Source organism: Phyllobates terribilis, unplaced genomic scaffold, assembly GCF_046119375.1.
Source record: "Phyllobates terribilis strain yellow unplaced genomic scaffold, ASM4611937v1 Scaffold_8__6_contigs__length_399053987, whole genome shotgun sequence".
Classification (NCBI taxonomy): Eukaryota; Metazoa; Chordata; class Amphibia; order Anura; family Dendrobatidae; genus Phyllobates; species Phyllobates terribilis.
The window spans coordinates 135,663,417-135,682,181 of NW_027362768.1; the positions used below are offsets into that span (position 1 = coordinate 135,663,417).

Genomic DNA, 18,765 nt, shown 5'->3' on the forward strand with positions numbered 1-18,765 from the left:
TAGTTGCAAGTCTGCATCTTCTGATGCGGCAAGGATGACTTCTGATGGGCACACTTTTAGGCAGTGACCTGGGTGTCAGAGATGCTTCCAGGGGTCTTCCCCATGCTGTTCCCATGTCTTTTCAGCACTGTATGCATGTGTCACACAGCATATGGCCAGATAAGGTTGTAAAATGTTAAAATGACATTTCCCGGTGAATGCATTTGTCACGGTTGAAAGCAATACAAAAGTGCAAAAACGCATAAAAAATGCTACTTGTGAATATAGCCCAAGGTGTGGAGGAGTATTTTTTTGGGGGGTTATTTATTTTACCTTATACACAAGTCTTTACCCTGGAAAGGAACTTCCTTAACATATTTCACAGGAAAGCAGTTTCAGTTTAGTTTTTGAACGTTTTATTGTGAGCCCTTAAAAGTAGCTTAATACCTCTGACCACATTGTTGACAGCAGTGACCTGGGGGTAAGAAATGCTTCCTGGGGCGATCCCCATGCTGTCCTCATGTCATTTGAGCACTGTCACTATCATTTTGGGCACTTGTTAGGCTTTTAAAATACTTCCGGGGGTGCCGCCGCAAAAATGCTCAGGTCTCCCATAGACTACCATTGGGCTCGTTGCTCGGGTCGAGCACCCGAGTATCACGGCGAGCTCGGCCCGAGCTTCGAGCACCCGAGCATTTTAGTGCTCGCTCAACACTAATCTCGATATATTCAGTATTGAACGCCACATGCATAAATACACAAAGTTAAATGCCTTGGCTGCTATCAGTGATGTTATTAATGGTTGTCTGAGGAATGTTCTGCCATGCTGTAGGCACTTAGGCAAATCATCAAGATCTGCTGCTGGCAGCTCTCTTTGCAATAGCCTTTGAATCACATCCCAAATGTGTTTGGAGGGAGAAGTTTGGAGATGCTGCACACCATGGCAGCAAAATTAGGCCAAGCAGGCTGCTGAAAGTAGTATGAGCAACATTCAGCCTGGTGATGTCTTGTTGAAAAAACGGCTCCTAGGACACTTTGAACAAATGACCATACCACTGGTGCTAACACCAAATCAATGCAATGCCAAGTTGTTAATATACCGAGAAAGAAGACTAGAGGGGTTCAGCTACTGTACATAATACCACACCATACCATAATCCAAGAAATAGGACCACTGTCACATTCCCACATGATGGCCTCTTCATGGCTTTGCCCAGGGGGTCACCAAATGGAGACTGGACTAGAGGTCTATTCTCTTCAGTGATGAGTTCCCCTTTTGTTTTAGATGCAATCATAGCTGGAGATTGATCTGCAGACCATGTTGGCAATACCATGATACATCAAATACATTTAACTCAATTTTTCTTACATGGAAAACCAATTTAAAGGGATTGTCTTGTTTCAATTTTTTTAAACTTATAGGTTCATTGTTATAGAGAATAACAAACTGAGCTTTACTTACCCTCCCCAGTCTTTGTTGATCATCTGCAGAGGTGATCTCACTGGTTGGCTGTAGTGCTGTCAATATGACATCATCACCACTGCAGCCAATCAAAAAAGAGGGCTAATAAAGGGTTAATAAAGCTCAGTTTGTTATTTTATATGTTCTTCAATGTTAAAGCCTCTCTATTTAAGATATACTAATGTAGATACTCATATGTGTGTAAAGAGTGTGGTATGTGCTATTTTGTCATCATGCAATTTTTTTTTCAATAGGAAATTGGGTCTCAATGTTCTCACTCCCTGGCTCGCCCCAATTATTTGGGGTGGAATATTTAACATTAACATTTTAGATAAACAACACAATGGTACAAGAATTGGATTGTTTGTATTTGCTGTCAAAAAGTAAGTACACATTGGAATTTAATAGTTTGTTCACACTGCGCAATGCATCGTTTAATAGTTTGCTTACCGTCCGACCACTCTTCAAATCTGCACTGAATGATCAGTAATAGGTCGTTCAGTGTGAAAAGGCAGCTATTGTTCTCGGCAGCGCAAATCCTTTTTAAAAAGGACGATGCGCTGCCCAGAATGATTATTTTTCTTGCAACCCAAAAGATCATGATGCTTGATGAATTAAAGGGGATATCCGGGACCTTAAAAAAAAAAGGCATGTAGTTGCTAACAGAGGCAACTACCTGTCTGTTGTACCCGGTGCCCGTTACTGACTTCTCCTGCCAGTGATTCAGCTGCTCCCTGTCAACAGAACAGCAGTTTGTCTTTCTGTTGAGAGGCCGGGACTACTGGTGTCATGCTGATTGACAGCCGGCTCTCCGCAGTCTAACTGGGGAAGCCAACTGTCAATCAGCATGACACCAGTAGCCTCGCCCTGTCAACAGGAAGAGAAACTGCTGCTCTGTTGACAAGGAGTTGCTGAATGTCTGGCAAGAGCCGTCAATGACCGGCGCCAGGTACAACAGACAGATAGTTGCCCCTGTTAGCAACTACATGCCTTTTTTTTAAAGTCCCGGATATCCCCTTTAACTTTTTTTTGCTTATTCATCAGGTGACTGGAAGCCGATTTAGACTGCATGAATATAATTGAACGAGTGTTTTTAGGAACGATAATAGTGCAGTATAAGTAGACCTTATTGGAAATCTGTCATGTCGGATAACACAATTTATCTTCAGATATAGGGTCAATCTGAAGGTTAATAGTGTTACAAAGGTGTCCGGCCACCATACTGAAAGTGCTGGAGAAAGTGAACTTTATTTCTTCCGAAAGCCGCCGGCTTTCAGTCATACAGGTGTGCCAATGTGGCTACAGTAACCACTCACAGCACCGAGCGGCGACTGTAAGCATTCCATGTCACTTGGATGGTCAGCTTGGTCCACGGTTCATCAGTGCAGAGGCAGTTGTAAGTTAAAGTGTTGTGTTGTGCTTATAACCACCACTTACAGTGCTGTGATTGGTGACAGTAATTGCTCCAGGCATGTCTGCATGACCGAAAGACGGCGGCTCCCCAGAGAAGTAAAGTTCATTTTCTTCCAGGAGCCACTCTTTCAGTAGGGCAGCCGGGCACCTTCAAAACGCTATTAACCCACAGATTGACCCTATATTTGTAAGTTGATAGTTATCCGACATTACAGGTTCCCTTTAATTGGGATTAAAAGAAGAGTGGAGCTACTTGAATTTATTTTGATAGTAACCTTTTTTAGATAAGCTGTTAGCATGTTCATTGCACACATCATAATAGTAAACCATCACCTTAAAAGAATGTAAATGGAAGTATGAAAAAACTAGTTTAGGGCTAGAGCTTATTAAACCTCCCTTTTTCCAAAGTCAGTTTTGGCTTTTACTGTATGTCAAACCATGTTTTTCACTTTTTTATTGTAGAGGTGCCATAACTTTTTTATTTTTCTGTTGTTGTTGATAAAGCAGTATGAGGGCTGTTTTTTCTTTCAGGATAGGTTGCATTCGTCACTGGCATCGTCTTAGGGTACATATATCTGATTAACAAAGTTTTAGTAAATCTTTATGGACAGGAATATAGAATAATAGCAACTATGCTCCTGTATTTTTGCATTCTAAACTTATAAATGCAGTATTCACTGTGCACAAATGAAGCTTTAAGTCTACGTACAAGGACAGAATTTTTAAATGTTTTTTTTCTGCTGCCAAAATCTGCTTTTTGGGCAGTAAAAACGCTCTGCGGCGTTTTTTGGTGCATCTTCACACAGTCTCTCTACCTCTTCAAATTTACTTGGTCCTAACTCAAGTTTCTCTGTCTTCACCAGCACCCTACTACAGCCCAGTTAATGAGAGTTCTGTTCTCAACCCGCGGTTCTGCGTCCTCTTCCCTCTTAAGGGAACCAGTTTGCCAATATGGTCCGTGTGACGCCTCTACTCAGAAAGCCCGTGTTTTACCCTGGGTGTTGGGGGACTCGGTGTCGGGCCCTGTGTTGAAGAGATGGGATGCAGCCGTGGCCCGGGCCCGACCCGTGCTCAGGGCCGTCACATTAGAAAGAGATGGTGTGGGCTTGTCCGGGTTGAGTGGCTGATTAACGACTACGCCACCTGTGGTGCCTGGTGAAGGGTCACCAGCGCCGCTAGCAGTCCGCTGAGGCCCGGTGTCGTGGCAGCTAAAGTTCTCACTGCTCCCCACAGGCGGAGCAAGGCCTCAGGGCAGACAAACAGGATGCAGGGGGGTAGCAGTAGCGCGGGAGAGAGTACGGGCACCGCGTCGCGTGGTATGGCACGTAATGAACAGTCCGGAGGCCTTAAGGGTGAACTTCCAAAGCTTTACTCACTCAGAGATGTTAGCGGGAAGGCGACTCCCTGCTCCCCGCGGAGTCCTGCGGCCACCAGGGACGGGGGTCCGACTACCTCCGAGGAAGTCCAGTGTTTGGTAGCGACCCTACATCAGAGTGTTCCTGCACTACAGACTTCACCCTTTCCCGTCTGTGCGTGTGTAGATAGGCCGGGTCTCCCTCTGAGCTCCTCTCAGGTGTAGGGCTCGGGTGGCAATTCCTCTCCATCCGACGCCCGGTGGGATACTCAGGGCCTAACCGGGCTTTCCCGTCCTGGATGTAGAGTACGAGGTCGAGTATCAGGGGGCCGGTACCCCTCTTGCAGCCGGAATCCCTCTGAATAGATCAGGTAGGTGAGGACAGGTGGCGTACTTCGCTCCGTCTGCATCCTCCCCGGGACCCATTTGCTAGGGAGCCACACTCTAAAGCTCCCGGGCCTTCTTGATCCTGGTCCTCGGCCGGGTTGAGACATTCCTTGTCTGCAACCTACCTCTCGTCCCAAAGATCGGGGTACGAGGGCTGTGTCCCATGCCGGTGCATGCCCACACAGGATCTGCGCTCCCGGAGGGAAGTCACATTACACAGAGTATTTTGACAGCACAGTGACAGCTGACAGACTAGCAAAGGCTAGACCAAAGGACCAGCGAAGACCCGACTAACTAGGACCAAAAAGACTAGACAAGCACTAGCCAAAAGGAACAAGATCAAAGATGGCATTCTATTAAATATGAAATCTAAAGTGTCACTATCTAGTTGTTCCTCCACCCACACCCACTAACTGGTTCCTACTACTTTGTGTTCCCCAGTCTCCCCGTAACCAGGGGAGCAGCACCTAGTGCATAATAGCTCCCTCTGGTGGAAATGTGGTGTTGGATGCAAAAGGTTAGGTCACAACCATCGCACTGGGCTTACCTCAGAGGAGGAACACCACACTCCATTAAAGAAGTGCAGCATTCCTGTGGCGGTCGAACACTCAGGGGCGCCACAGTCCGTATTTAGCTTCTCAGCTTGCTGACGCCTTGAAACTCCTGCCCGGGGCACTCTCTTCGTTCTCTGCTCCATCCTGGCCTGTTACCTCTATGAGTTATAAACTCGGGGCCGTACTTCTAGGTGTCCTGGCCCAGGACCAGTCTCTGGTGCATCACTCTGTTCTTCTGTCACTTCTCCTTTCTTTACTCGGGATCTTGCTATCCACTGTCACAGTGTTCACTCACATCAGGGTCACCCACTTCATGTGGCTCTGCTGACTAGTCAGACCATAGGACTGCTTCTGGCACATGTTGGACCCTATCTAACTTCCTGACAGGAAACTGTCTCTGTCCCTTCACAATATTCCCTTCCACTAGTCTCAAACATTAATCCTAACTCTCCCTACTGTTGGTCAAACTACACCACCGTCACTAATAAAGCATATCATAATGCACATTACATATCAAGGTACATTTACAACTATACACATGTTTTCAAGGGGGAACATGGGCAGTATGTCCATCTCTCTTAGTTTTCTATATCCCTTTGACTTCTCTGTCTCTCATAATGTCAGAGTTCAGAGAAGACTGCACATACTCGATGGCCCAGCCTACCCTGGTTACCTTTTATGTTTTCATCTTCTGTAAGTGTAAGTTTCCCTTGGGCCAAGCCAAAGCGTACTGTGCTACCAGTATCTTCCCATCTCCTCTATGGATACCTACTTAGGTGATTTCCGTGGCCGGTGAGGAGGATGGCCCCTCTGCATGGGCCCTGGCTTTAGCTCATTCAGTACCTGAATTAACCAATGTAACCATAGTTACAGTTGAGGAACGATTGACCAAGGCCTCTGCTGCCCCTTGTACTCTAACCATTGCCCAGAGTGAGTCAGACACACTTGCTACACTGCACCAGTACAATCTATCGCAGAGGTGATCCCAGCGGCCTCAAATCAGATCATCATCCAAGTCACCATCCGTGCCTCTTGGGGTGCAGTCGTGGTCTTATACCCTCTGGCCGCTCCCCACAGAGGTGAGAGCCCAGTTCTAACTTAGACTCAGATTTGGACTCCTATCAAGAGGGGAAGCTAAGGGAAATGATTGATAGTCTTGTACCTGCAGTTAAATTATCTCTAAAGGTCACTAAGGCAAATCGTTCTCCTTCAACTGAGTCAGGGTTCTTTAGAAGGGGGAGACACATGGTTAGATGTTTCACCAACCACAATGAGTTTGTGGGATTACCGGATAAGGGATGGGAAGATCCAGATAAATGTTTTCAGAAACGTAGACACCTGAAGAAATTGTACACCTTCTCAGAGGAGCTAGTGGCAACTTTACAGGCCTTTCGTTTCAGTGTTCTCATCAGATTGGGACTATGTTGGAAAAGATTATTGCGGCCTTTCAAGTGCGATGGAAGATACATAATGAGGAGGGCTTTCACGTTCTAAACATAGTCTGGATAACTGGATCCGACAGGCCTGATGTGCATAGTATCGCTGCCCTAACAGCCTTGCCATCCAACTGAGCAACTGTGAATTCTGAAGGCAGAGCGGACCCTGGGAAAGATGATCTGGACGCACTTCAGTCCCCACTCTTTGAGCAAGTTAGAGACATCTCGCCATTCCATCTCCCCTATAAGGTGACTTTTCTAGCAATTACCTCCATCAGGCTGGTATTGGAACTGGCTGCTCTCTCCTGTCACACTCTTTATCTTGTCCTGCACCTGGACATTTAGTGTTGAGGCTAGTTTTGTCTTTTCTCCCTATGGTGATTTGGCTTTCCACATTAACAAAGACATTGTCCTACCTTCCTTCTGCCCTTTGCTCTCTCATCGTCCTAAGAGAGCTTTGTACAAGCTGGACATGGTCAGAACTGTGAGGCGCTACTTGTCAGCCCACACTCCGTTCAGAAATTCAGTTGCCTTATTTATCATTCCAGAAGGCTTGCGCAGTGACCTGGCCCTCCTCTAAGGCACTATTGTTTGCTGGATACGATCAGCCTATTTCAAAGCCTATGGGGTGAAGTCCAGATCTCCCCCATTCAGGGATAGGGTGCAATTTACGCGGGCAGTAGCAGCCTCCAGGGCTGTCTGACACCAGGCGTCTATTCTGCAAATCTGTAAGGAGGCTACTTGGTCATCGGTTCACACGTTTTCTAAGTTTAGCAGGGTCTTTATCTTGCGTCGGCAGACAAATCTTGGCCGTAAGGTACTGCTGGCAGCCGTCATCAGGCAACTGCCTAAGCATTAGGAGCAAGTTCCCTGAAACATTTGTCTGTATAAGAGTTTAAGTGTCTTGAATTGCTTAATATACCTTTTCATTTTGCATGGCTGTTTAAATGCTCAGACAATGACTTATAGAGTAGAGTATAGAGTATTAGGCAATAATGTCGAGATTTTTTTAAATTTACTTCCGGAAAAGCATTTATTTGCGAATTAAACCCAAAAACTGATAATAATAAGATTATAATAACATGCCACATCAATATAATTATATAATTGCTGCAAAATAAAATTAGCTTGAAGGCTAGAATTATATCAATTATTACAGTATTGATAACAATGCAAATCTATCTGGTTTCCAGCAATTTAGAAGTGACTTCAGATTAAAGCCCATTATTGAATATAATTAAGTCAATTAATTTTTTACAGGTATATACAATTCCTTCTACCATTATTGGAGTCTGCGGAGCGTTATTTCATGGTTGGACACAATGTTACATACTATGTATTCACTGACAATGTCACTAATGTAGTTAAACCCAAAATGGCAGATGGTCGCATCTTACAACTGCACAATGTGGTTGCTGACCAACGCTGGCAGGATGTGTCCATGAGAAGAATGGAAACCCTCACGATTTTCACCAAGGAGTATATGCCCAATGAAATAGACTACCTGATATGCGCTGATGTAGATATGGTATTCAATGATCACGTAGGTGTCGAAATACTTGGAGACCTGGTAGCTACGCTCCACCCAGGATATTTTCTTTCTGAACCAAAGTCCTTTACATATGAGCGTAGACCAATTTCTGCAGCTTGTATACCAGAAGGGGAAGGAGACTTCTATTACATGGCCGCTCTGTATGGTGGAAAAGTGGAAGAAATTTACAAACTTAGTATGGAATGCCGGAAAGGTATTATGGAGGACAAGAAAAAGGGTATTGAAGCTGTGTGGCAGGAGGAATCTCATCTCAACAGGTATCTGGTGTACAATAAACCTACTAAGATACTTTCACCTGAATACCTCTGGGCCAATGGACTATCTCATGGTGAGTTAATCAAGAGGAAGCGATTCTTGGCAGTGCCCAAAAACCATCAAAAAGTGAGGAACTAAAATGCGGTTATGAAATATCTAATGTGTTCCCACAGTAAAGACCTAGAAGCAGTTCTAACCTTATCTATACGTGCGTGATTTATGTAATTTTCCTAACTAGGACATTGAATTTTATATTTCATCTTCCATGTGTTGATCATACTTGGAGTGGAGACAACCATTGCAAGGAGAAAACAATGCTGCTGCTTTTAACATGATGCATATGTTTCTTTGCTAAAGTAATTTGGAGAATTTGAAAATGTTTTAAATGTTCTTTAAAGGGAATCTGTCAGCAGAAAATCACACCCCAAACTATTTATATGCACATGTAGCTTTTTCCAAGACAAGTCCAGCAATACCTGTACAAGGCCAGTCTGTTCCTCCTTACTTTCAAATTAGCATTAAATTGATATGCAAATGAGGTTGAAGGGCTATGGTAGATCATAAGCCTCTGTCACTCAAACTCTATTCCCCACCTAGCGTCACCTCCTCCTATTTGACTAACAGCTTCTTTGCCTGAAATCACACAGAGGATGTCAGTCAAGCAGGAGGAGGTGGCGCTGTGCGGGGAATAGAGCTGGTGTGACAGAGGCTTCAGGTCTGTCATAGTTCCTCAGATTCACTTGCATATCAATTTAAAAGCGGATTTCTCAGTAGCAGAGGAACAGACTGGCCATGTAAAGGTATTGCTGGACTTGTCTTTAAAACATCTGTGCCAATTCTTGTAACCTCTGTTTCTACATTAGCTGTTAGGCGGTGCCACATCTTTGTTGCAGGTGTCGCGTGACTGTTTTATTTCTAAGACTTTTGATACTCCTAGAACAGGGAGCTATGGGGTTAATTAGTTTTGATTACTCTTTTCTGAGTGCCCTGGGCTGACCTGACAGCTATTTAAACCCCTGGGTCTCTGACTTCCACTGCCAGTCAATAAGTTCTGCTTACCTGGAAGCCAGCTCTAGTTTTTGCACTTGTTTTGACTTCCTGTTTTTTCCTGTTTTCTGACCCCAGCTTGAATTTTGACCATCTTCTTTTTTCCGATTTTTTTTTTCCCCCTAACATGACCTCTTGGCATTGATCCTGCTTGATGACCCTTCTTACCTCTGATTTGCTCCTCAGGAAGGCAGCCCTTACCTGGAAACAATCCAGTGAACCTTATTGTAAGCCTGGATCCCTGTGGAGGTGTTAAAGGGTGAAGGTCGGGTTTTTTCTGGAATCTGCCAAACGGAGTGGCTAGTGTCAAGTCTATCCTGGGTACCCTTTTTGAGCATGTGGCATCTGACTGTTGTAACAAACTACATGCACATATAAATAGTTTGGGGTGTGAAATAGTGCTGACGGATTCCCCTTAAACTGAATCTCCTAGAAGAATTTCATGGCTAGTGTAACACCAGAAAGGGAGGTAAGTGATACAGGAATTCACATGTTGGTGTTTATTTTGAGTCACTGAGTCATGCCCACCCCCTAAGCATTGTAGCTGTGAATCCAGCACTAGCATTTAAAATAAAACAGCAACACTGTGTCTGCATTTCTCTGATGCCGCTACTCTTTTCTTTTCCTTCTGCCTTTCTTCTCTATCGACTTCACTAAGTCGTTGTAATCTGATCCTTCAGTGAACTGGCAGACCATCTTTTTTTTTTTTACTATGACGGATTTTAGCTCTTTGTCAGAATGGATGTGAGTTCAGGAGGTGTGGGGCGGGAAGAAGTAGCTCATAAGTGGAGAAAGAATATTCATTAGGGTGTGTTACAAAAGGGTATTTGATATTTTTGGCTTTCTGGTGTGTATATGTTGGTATGGGACTATAGAATGGGTCCTCCATACACCTTTTGTATAGATATCTACCCATTTCTGACACCCATAGGGGATAATTGACTATAAGTGTGGGACTTATTTAAATCCTCTAGACACTTATTCTTGATACTTCCTAAAGAAACTGTTTGACAGAAGCAATTCTTATTGGTGTTTATTTGATTTTAGTGAAGGTTTGTACTTTCTTTTTTAGCACTTTATTCACTTGTTTCACGTGGGAATTTTTGTGGAATATTTTAATATCTTAAATTATATTTTTAAAGGGTTTAATTATGTAAATTGTATTACAAAGTTTCCTTTATTTGCTTGTACTATTGATTTCTGCACAGTGTGTTGAAATGACAGAGGAATAAAAGTACTTTGTTGTATTTTATTGTGAATGAAATAAACAAGTATTTTATTTTATTTAGACGCAGAAGTCATTTCTTTTATAAAATCAAGATTATTTTTCTATGGAAACTTACCTGAAAATTCTTAAAGAAAATGTTTACACCGTAAACCAAAACAGAAATGAAAATTGACTTTAGTTTTATGAGCAGGTATTGGTGTAGAATAAATAATTGTATGTAGAGCGGCGACTATCACCCTTATTTTACTTTGGTTTGGATCCACTGTCTTCCCAAGCAGAATGCCTATTAGTGAAAAACATATTAACACAATTTTCTTAATTTCCCTCCCATTGAGGTGGTAAAAATGCAATTTTTTTTAAATAAAGTACTGTTAAAAATCTATGCAACAAAGACATCACAGAGGCAGCAGATATTTTTATTGACTGTATTACTATTTAGTGTGAAAATAGCCTTTCCATTGGAAGGGGTTGTATAGGATTAGTCAAAGATAGCTGGTTTCTCCTACAAACAGCACCATAGCGGCCCACGGACTGGTGGCCCTCTGGTGCTTGTAGCTACAATACCACATACATCCCATGGACAAGTGTGGCTAATTTTCTAATTGAGCTTCACCCTGGACTTGAATCCTGTTCTCTTTCCTGCACTTCTGTGAGATACAGATCACACACACCACTTCTTCCTTTGGCTGCAGCCAGAATAGTAAGCAAGTTCCCCACAATCCCCCTGGGGCTCTGCTAACCAATCTCTGTCTCTTGTGAGTGTGTTAACCCCTCAAATTGCTGGATGCTTCTGAAGCACAACACTTCCTGTCTCCTGTGACTCTGTTAACTCTTATAGTTGCTGGATGCTTTTGAAGCAGCAGCACTACTTCTGCATGTCACTCTCTTCTCTCCTGTTTGAATGTTGTCCTCGACATTCACCTTAATTGGTCAATCTGAATAATTCTGAGACAGTGGTGAAAGTTGAGTAACTTTATATACAAATGGGCATTGTCAAATTGGCATAACATTTATAAACATTGATAACAACCTATTCTATGGCCTTTTTCTTGAAGTACTCCTGTAAGAAATAAACAATTAACACAATTAACACAATCAGCATCTCTTCAGCTGGAGCTTTCATATGTCTTCAACCAGCTCTCCCTCTCTGTCACTAGGCCTTAACAGTTCTTTGTTTCTACAAAGTCTTTTAAGGAAAATCAAAGAATGAAAACAAGTCTTTCCAGCAGGCAACATCTTCCATACTGCCTCTCGGTGGTGAATACCACTCAAGTGGGCTTACCTGGTCCACGGGCAGAGAAACCTATTTCCAATAGACAGTCCTTGGCACCAAGTGTCTCGTACGTCAGCATCACGGGCCTCTTCACTTCTCGAGTCGACATCCTCCTGGTGGGTTGTTCCTCAGATACCACGGTTTCTTTGGTCACAGGAGTTTCAGCCGCCGCACTCATTTCCCGTGCTTCTTCAGATGCTCTTGGAGCTGCCTCTGTAAGTTCCTGTACTTCTCCTGAGTCACCTGTTTCCGCACGGTCTGGTAATTCCGCTCCTCCTGAGTGTCGATTAGTCTCTTCAGGGACCGGTGTTCGATCAGATCTGAATTGGACTTCATCTGTACTCCTTAGTACGAACTCTGGAGCCTCTGGACTTAGTTCACTGTCCTGAAGATGGTACATCCCTCTCCTTGCCAGTCTGAGAAATACAATGGTGTATCATTCTCCATCGGAACTTTCAAGGTCACTATCCACCTCCGGAGCTTTAGCTTGTGGTTGTCCCTTAGTCAATCTTGGACGATGTCGGTCTACTTCTGGGAAGTCTTGTGGTGGGAGATAATTACAGGGTAGTAGTAAATTCAGATGGACTATTCTGCTTTTCTTGTCTCCCGTTTCCATTCGGATTTCATACACTGGACTGTCATCAGCTTTCCTCCTTATGACCACATACACCTTCTCTTCCCAGTACGAACAAAGTTTTCCTGGACCGCCTTTCTCATGTACATTCTTGTCTAGCACCCGGCTTCCCGGTGCCAATTCTGTTCAATAACATTTTCGATCATAGTACTCCTTACACTTGCTCTGTCCTTGCGTAACCACTTTGGGCGCTATGTTGTATGCCTCTGCCATCCTTTCCTTCCATTTCCAAACGTACTGCAGATACGTTCTGTAAGTCTGTGACACCATAGTATCGAACATGATGTCGACTGGCAGTCTAACGATCGTCTATACAATAGGAAAAAGGATGAGTAATCTGTTGCATCGCTCTTTGTACAGTTATAGGCATGTACCACTTTGGACAGAGAACTCTTCCAGTCTTTCTTCTCATCAGCTGTTAAAGCGCACAACATCGACAATAATGTCCTGCTAAAAAGTTCCACTTGTCCATTACCCTCTGGGTGATAAGGCGTTGTGTGGGATCTCTGAATTCTACAGTACTTTCCTAGCTTGGAAAGAGCTGGTTCTCAAAATCTCTTTCTTGGTCATGGTGTAACCTCGTAGGGAACCCAAACCTCAAAGCAAAATCATTGAAGATCTTCTCTGCCACTGTTCAACCCGATTTATTGGTGGTGGCATATGCTTGAGCAAATCGAGTGAAATGGTCCATCACCACCAAGATGTTTTCGTAACTACCCTTGCACGTCTCAAGATGTAGAAAGTCTATTGAGACTATCTCAAACGGATACGTAGTTTGGATGTTGCCCATAGGTGCCCGGGTTTATGTGTTGGGACGCTTATCTTTCAGACACCCACACCACACTCCCTGGTCACGTACCTCTCAATATCTCTCTGCATGTACGTCCAGAAGAAACGTTCATGGATTAAACTTGTTGTCCTTTCCACTCCCAGGTGTCCCATGTTTTCATGGAGTTCTTTGAAGACCAACCTACGAAATACTCTGGGTAGTACCAACTGCCGGTTTTGTCCTCCTTTACGATACAGGATACCGTCTTCACTGAGGTAGAGCTTCGTCCATTCTTTAATTAAAACAGATACTGCTGGTGACTAGTGATGGGCGAGCATTAAAATGCTTGGTTGCTCGATGCTTGGGTCGAGCAAATTGGAATGTTTGGGTGCGCGACCCGAGCAACGAGCCCAATGTAAGTCCATGGGAAACTCAAGCATTTTTCAGGCGGTTCCCCCCAGTGGTCTGCAGAGGGCCTAAAAATTTCCCAAATCGATAAGAACAGTGCTCAAATGACATTGGAACAGCATGGGGGAAGACCCCTGGAAGCATTTCTGACTCCCAGGTCACTGCTGTCAACAACGTTGTCAGAGATATTACGCCACTTTTACAGACTCACAATAAAACATACGAAAACTAAACCAAAATGTATTTTCCTGGGAAATATGTTAAGGAACATCCTTTCCAGTGTAATGACTTGTATATAAGGCAAAATAAATAACAAAAAGCAAAAATACTCCTCCACACCTTGGGCTTTGTTCACACTTAGCGTTTTTGATGCGTTTTTGCACTTTTGAATTGCTTTCAACCGTGACAAATGCATTCATGGGAAATGCCATTTTAACATTTTACAACCTTATCTGGTCATATGGTGTATAACACATAATCAGACACATCCTGTTTCATTTTTGAAGGAGGAACTCTGAAAGTCACAAAGCCTATTTTTATAGGGCCATCAGGCAGACTTTACTATTCTTAAAGGGCCAGCAGTCAGCCCTCACTATTCTTAGAGAGCCATCAGCCGGCTATGCTTTGCTGTTCCCATTACTAAAGAGTGGGTCTCCTATACTGTTATTGCATATGCAGTGAGTGGCAGGGCTGAACAAAATTTGGACACACCCCAATACCCCTTTGAAGAGACTTAGAGGAGGGTCTCCTGAAAACAATGTTCCCATTCCTAGGAAGTGGGTCTACCATACTGTTTGCCTATGCAGTGATTGCAAGGGTTGCCAAACATTTGTGGCACTCCAATGCCCTTTGGAAGAGATATGGAGTTCAGATGGCCTCCTGGAAACAATGTTCTCATTATTAGGAAGTGGGTCTCCCATTGTGTTTGCCTATGCTGTGAATGCAAGGGCTGCCAAAAATTGGGAGGCATTCCAATGCCCCTTGGAAGACACTTAGAGGGCCTCATGAAAAAATGCTCCCATTATTAGGAAGTGGGTCTCCCATTTTGTTTGCCTATGCAGTGAATGCAAGGACTGCCAAAAATTGGGAGGCACTCCAATGCCCCTTGGAAGACACTTAGAGGGCCTCATGAAAAAATGTTCCCATTATTAGGAAGTGGGTCTCCCATAGTGTTGGCCTATGCAGTGAATTCAAGGGCTTCCAAAAATTGGGAGGCACTCCAATGCACCTTGGAATAGACGTGGAGGAGGGTCTCATAAAAAAATGTTCCCAGTAAAAAGGAGCAGATCTCCTATACTTGTAATGCCCATGCACTAAGTGTATGGGCTGACAAACATTTACCCCTGGGGGGTATACATGAACATACTGAATAAAAAATTTTTTTGCGGGCATCATAAACACCCTTTAAAAAAATTATGAGGGTGTTGCATCATGGACCACGGTCACCCTGGTGATATGGTGGTGGAGGATGAGGAGAAGGAGGAGGACAATAGCAAATAGCCAAAATCAGGAAGCATATACCCATGTGTGGGTGTGAAAAGGTGCATGGGAATACACATCCCCCAAAAAAAGACACTGGATTTGAGTTTATATTACGCTGCTATCATTCGGTGGTGTTGAGAAGTCTGGCCCAATCCAGCCCTTGTTCATTTTTATAAGAGGCAGCCTGTCAGCATTTTCAGTTGACAGGCGGATACGCTTATCAGTTAGAATTCCACCAGTGGCACTAAAAACCCGCTCTCATAAAATGCTAGCGGCAGGGCAGGCCAGGACCACCAAGACGTAGAGAGCCAGTTCATTCCACGTATCCAGCTTGGATACCCAATAATTATAAGGCACAGATTAATCACGGAGGACGCTGGTACGGTCGGCAAGGTACTCCCTCAGCATCTTCCCAAACTTTGCACTCCTTGTGAGAGTACCCTGTGCCTCAGGGCCTGTGCGATGGGAGGGGCTGAGAAAATTCTCCCAGAACTTTGACAGTGTTCCCCTGCCTCTGCTGGATTGGAGTTGTGTGTCTCTCGGCTGTACTCCTTGGTTGTCCAACGAACTGTGACCTGATGGGAGTTTTTTTAATAGTTCCGCAACAAGGGCCTTCTGGTACTGCCCCATTTTTGTAGACCGGTCCGCCTCAGGAATGAAAGATATAAAGTTCTCCTTGTAGTGTGGTTCTAGAAGTGTCAATAACCAGTAATGACTGTCACCCAAAATTTTGAGAACGCGAGGATCACGGGAAAGACAGCGTAACATAAACTCAGCCATGCGTGCCAGACTACTAACAGGCAAGACTTCCGTGTCCTCACCAAGAGGATGACTGACCATGCTCTCCTTCTCCTACACCTCCTCCCCTTCCCTGTCCTCAGGCCATCCACGCTGAACAGACTGTATGACAGTTGTGCAGGTAGTACCATCTATAGCGCATGAAACTAGCTCCTGTTCTTCCTCCTCCTCCTCTTCCTCATTGTCACCCAATCCACGTTGGAATGAGATGAGGCTGGGCTGTGTATAATCACCCTGTATGGTTCCTTGCTCCATCTGATTGTGCTCTGCCTGCAATGCATCCTCTTTGATTGTGAGCAGAGAGCGTTTCAGAAGACAGAGAAGCGGGATGGTGATGCTAATTATGGCGTCATCGCCGCTCACCATCTTAGTGGAGTCCTCAAAATTTAGGAGGATGGTACAGATGTCTGACATCCATGTCAGCGAGATGTACCATCCCTGCCCACAAGCACGTGTCCACATGTCCGTGGTTACTTTAACTGTAACTGCATTGTTGAGGGCATGGCTAATGTTGTGGGACACGTGCTTGTGTAATGCGGGGACGGGGACGGCACACCGGGAGAAATAGTGGCGGCTGGGGACAGAGTACCGAGGCACAGCTGCCGCCATCAAGTTGCAGAAAGCTTCCGTCTCCACGAGCCTAAAAGGCAACATTTCGAGTGCAAGTAGTCGCGAAATGTGGGAATTTAGTAGTGTGGCCTGTGGGGCATTGGATGCGTATTTGCGCTTGCGTTCCAAGGATTGGGGTATGGACAACAGAATGCTGCACTGGGACAAGGACGTGTTTGATGATGGTGCTAGTTGAGAGTGTGCAATGACAGGTGTAGGGCAGGAGGCATCTTCGCATGCACTATGGACAGGGGATTGGCTTGTACGGACAACAGCGGAAGAAGCAGTGGTGTCACCCGCAGACACTGTTCCTGGATCCTGGGGTTCGGCCCACAAAGTCGGGTGCTTGCTGCCATGTGCCTGATCATGCTGGTGGTGGTCAGGCTGGTAGTTTTGCTACCTCTGCTGATGCTGACCTGGCAGGTGGTGCAAATGACCTTTTTGGGGTATCAGCAGAGTCTTTAAAAAACAACCAGATTCGGGAAGACCTAACAGTTGTACTGGCAACTTCCGTCGTGTTGGTGTTATGGGGAACAGTTGCCCGCCTTCTGTCTGTGGCCACTACACTGCTTCTTCTTGCCTGTTGGGGTGCTCTGCCTCCCTCCCTCTGTGTGCTGCTGTCCTCGCTCTGCATGTCCTCCTGCCAGGTTGGGTCAGTTACTATATCATCCACCACCTCGTCTTCCACTTCCGCACCCTGGTCCTCCTCCTGACTTTCTGGCAATTGTGTTTCATCATCGTCCACCTCTTGTGACACTTTCCCACCGTCGCCTTCGTATGACCGTGGCTGCTCAAATATTTGAGCATCGCTACATGCGATCTCCTCTTGCCCCGCTTCAAGTGGACCAGGCGAGAGGCCCGAATCTATAAATGGAAAAGTGAACAGCTCTTCGGAATGTCCAAGTGTGGGATCAGTTGTCTCTGGGCACTCGGCATGGTGGAAGGAAGGAGGATCAGGGTGAGGAATATGCGGTCCCGACTTAGACTACTGAGACTTGACCATGTGGAAGACAGGGTGGTGGTGGTGGTGGCTAAGTGACTGGAAGCATTATCTGCTATCCAACCAATAACGTTTTCACACATCTCTGTGTTCAATAGTGGTGTTCTGCGGTCCCCTATTAATTGGGACAGGAAGGTCGAGCGAGAAGATGTGGGTGATTGTTGTGGCACAATTTCAGCTTGCCCACGACCTCGGCCTCTGCATGCACCATCACCATCATGTCCAGTTCCCCGTCCCTTGCCACGTGCCTTGCCAATTTTAAATGGAGGACAATATCTTCCACATTCACTACAAATAGCTGAATTTGGAGCGAACTTATATGTGCTCCGTGTGACGGACAAACCACAGTTTTGAATAGCTGGCCTGTAGGTAACTATTTTTAACAGCAAACTGGTGTCAATAACTTCACTGACACAAAAATTTAATGGAGGCCAGAAATGGCAGAATTTTCCATGCAACTGTATGTGTGGCGCCCCTGAGGGTTCAGTCGCCACAGAGGTACTGCATCTCACCCAGAGGTGTGGTATCCCACTCTCAGGTAAGGATAGAGTGCTGCCCGGGACCCTAACACCTGCATCCAACACATCCACTTCAGTAGGGCAGGGCGAGATTGCTCCTAAGGGAGAGCACAGTCCCTGGTCCCAGGCTGGAGTGGAGGGGAACCAAGTGAGGGGGAACCATGTAGTGGGTGTGGGTGGAGGACGTAGTTCAGGGGAGCACTTGTGAAGGAGGTGTATAAAAGAGGGAGCTATCTTGGAAAGACAAGCCAGTCTGAGAGGAGAAGTGAAGGGAGCAGGGGCTTTGCACGAGCTCTGCCCCAGAGTGGGCCTAGCAGAGAGGCCCAAGACTGAGAAGGAGAGAGGAGCAGGAAGGAAGGCTCCAGGAGGAACGAGGGGATCCTAGGGGGTACGGGCAGTGCTGGAGGCCACCCGTACGCCCGAATCTACCAAGTGTGGAAGGATCAAGCCGCAGAGGGGACCAGCCCCTAAACTAGTGGAGAACTACAAGGCTCAGCTAGAAACCGGAGGCTTCTGTACTTTTAAGGTGCAGTTGCCACAGCCACAATTACATCGCCGAAAAGGTGGCCACAGAGGATCCAGGGGACTGCAGGACGCCCGACAAGAT

At 45.3% G+C, this 18,765-nt stretch overlaps 1 protein-coding gene across 1 annotated transcript in view; it reads left to right on the forward strand.

Moving 5' to 3' along the window:
* Positions 1 to 8,659, forward strand: part of LOC141156420 (histo-blood group ABO system transferase 2-like) — a 163,783-nt gene extending 155,124 nt beyond the window's left edge. The window contains exons 5-6 of the mRNA XM_073642615.1: positions 1,696 to 1,824; positions 7,846 to 8,659. Coding sequence (XP_073498716.1) covers positions 1,696 to 1,824; positions 7,846 to 8,530 — 814 coding nt within the window. The 3' untranslated portion in view covers positions 8,531 to 8,659. The remainder of the gene's footprint in view (positions 1 to 1,695; positions 1,825 to 7,845) is intronic.
* The last annotated feature ends 10,106 nt before the right edge of the window (positions 8,660 to 18,765 follow it).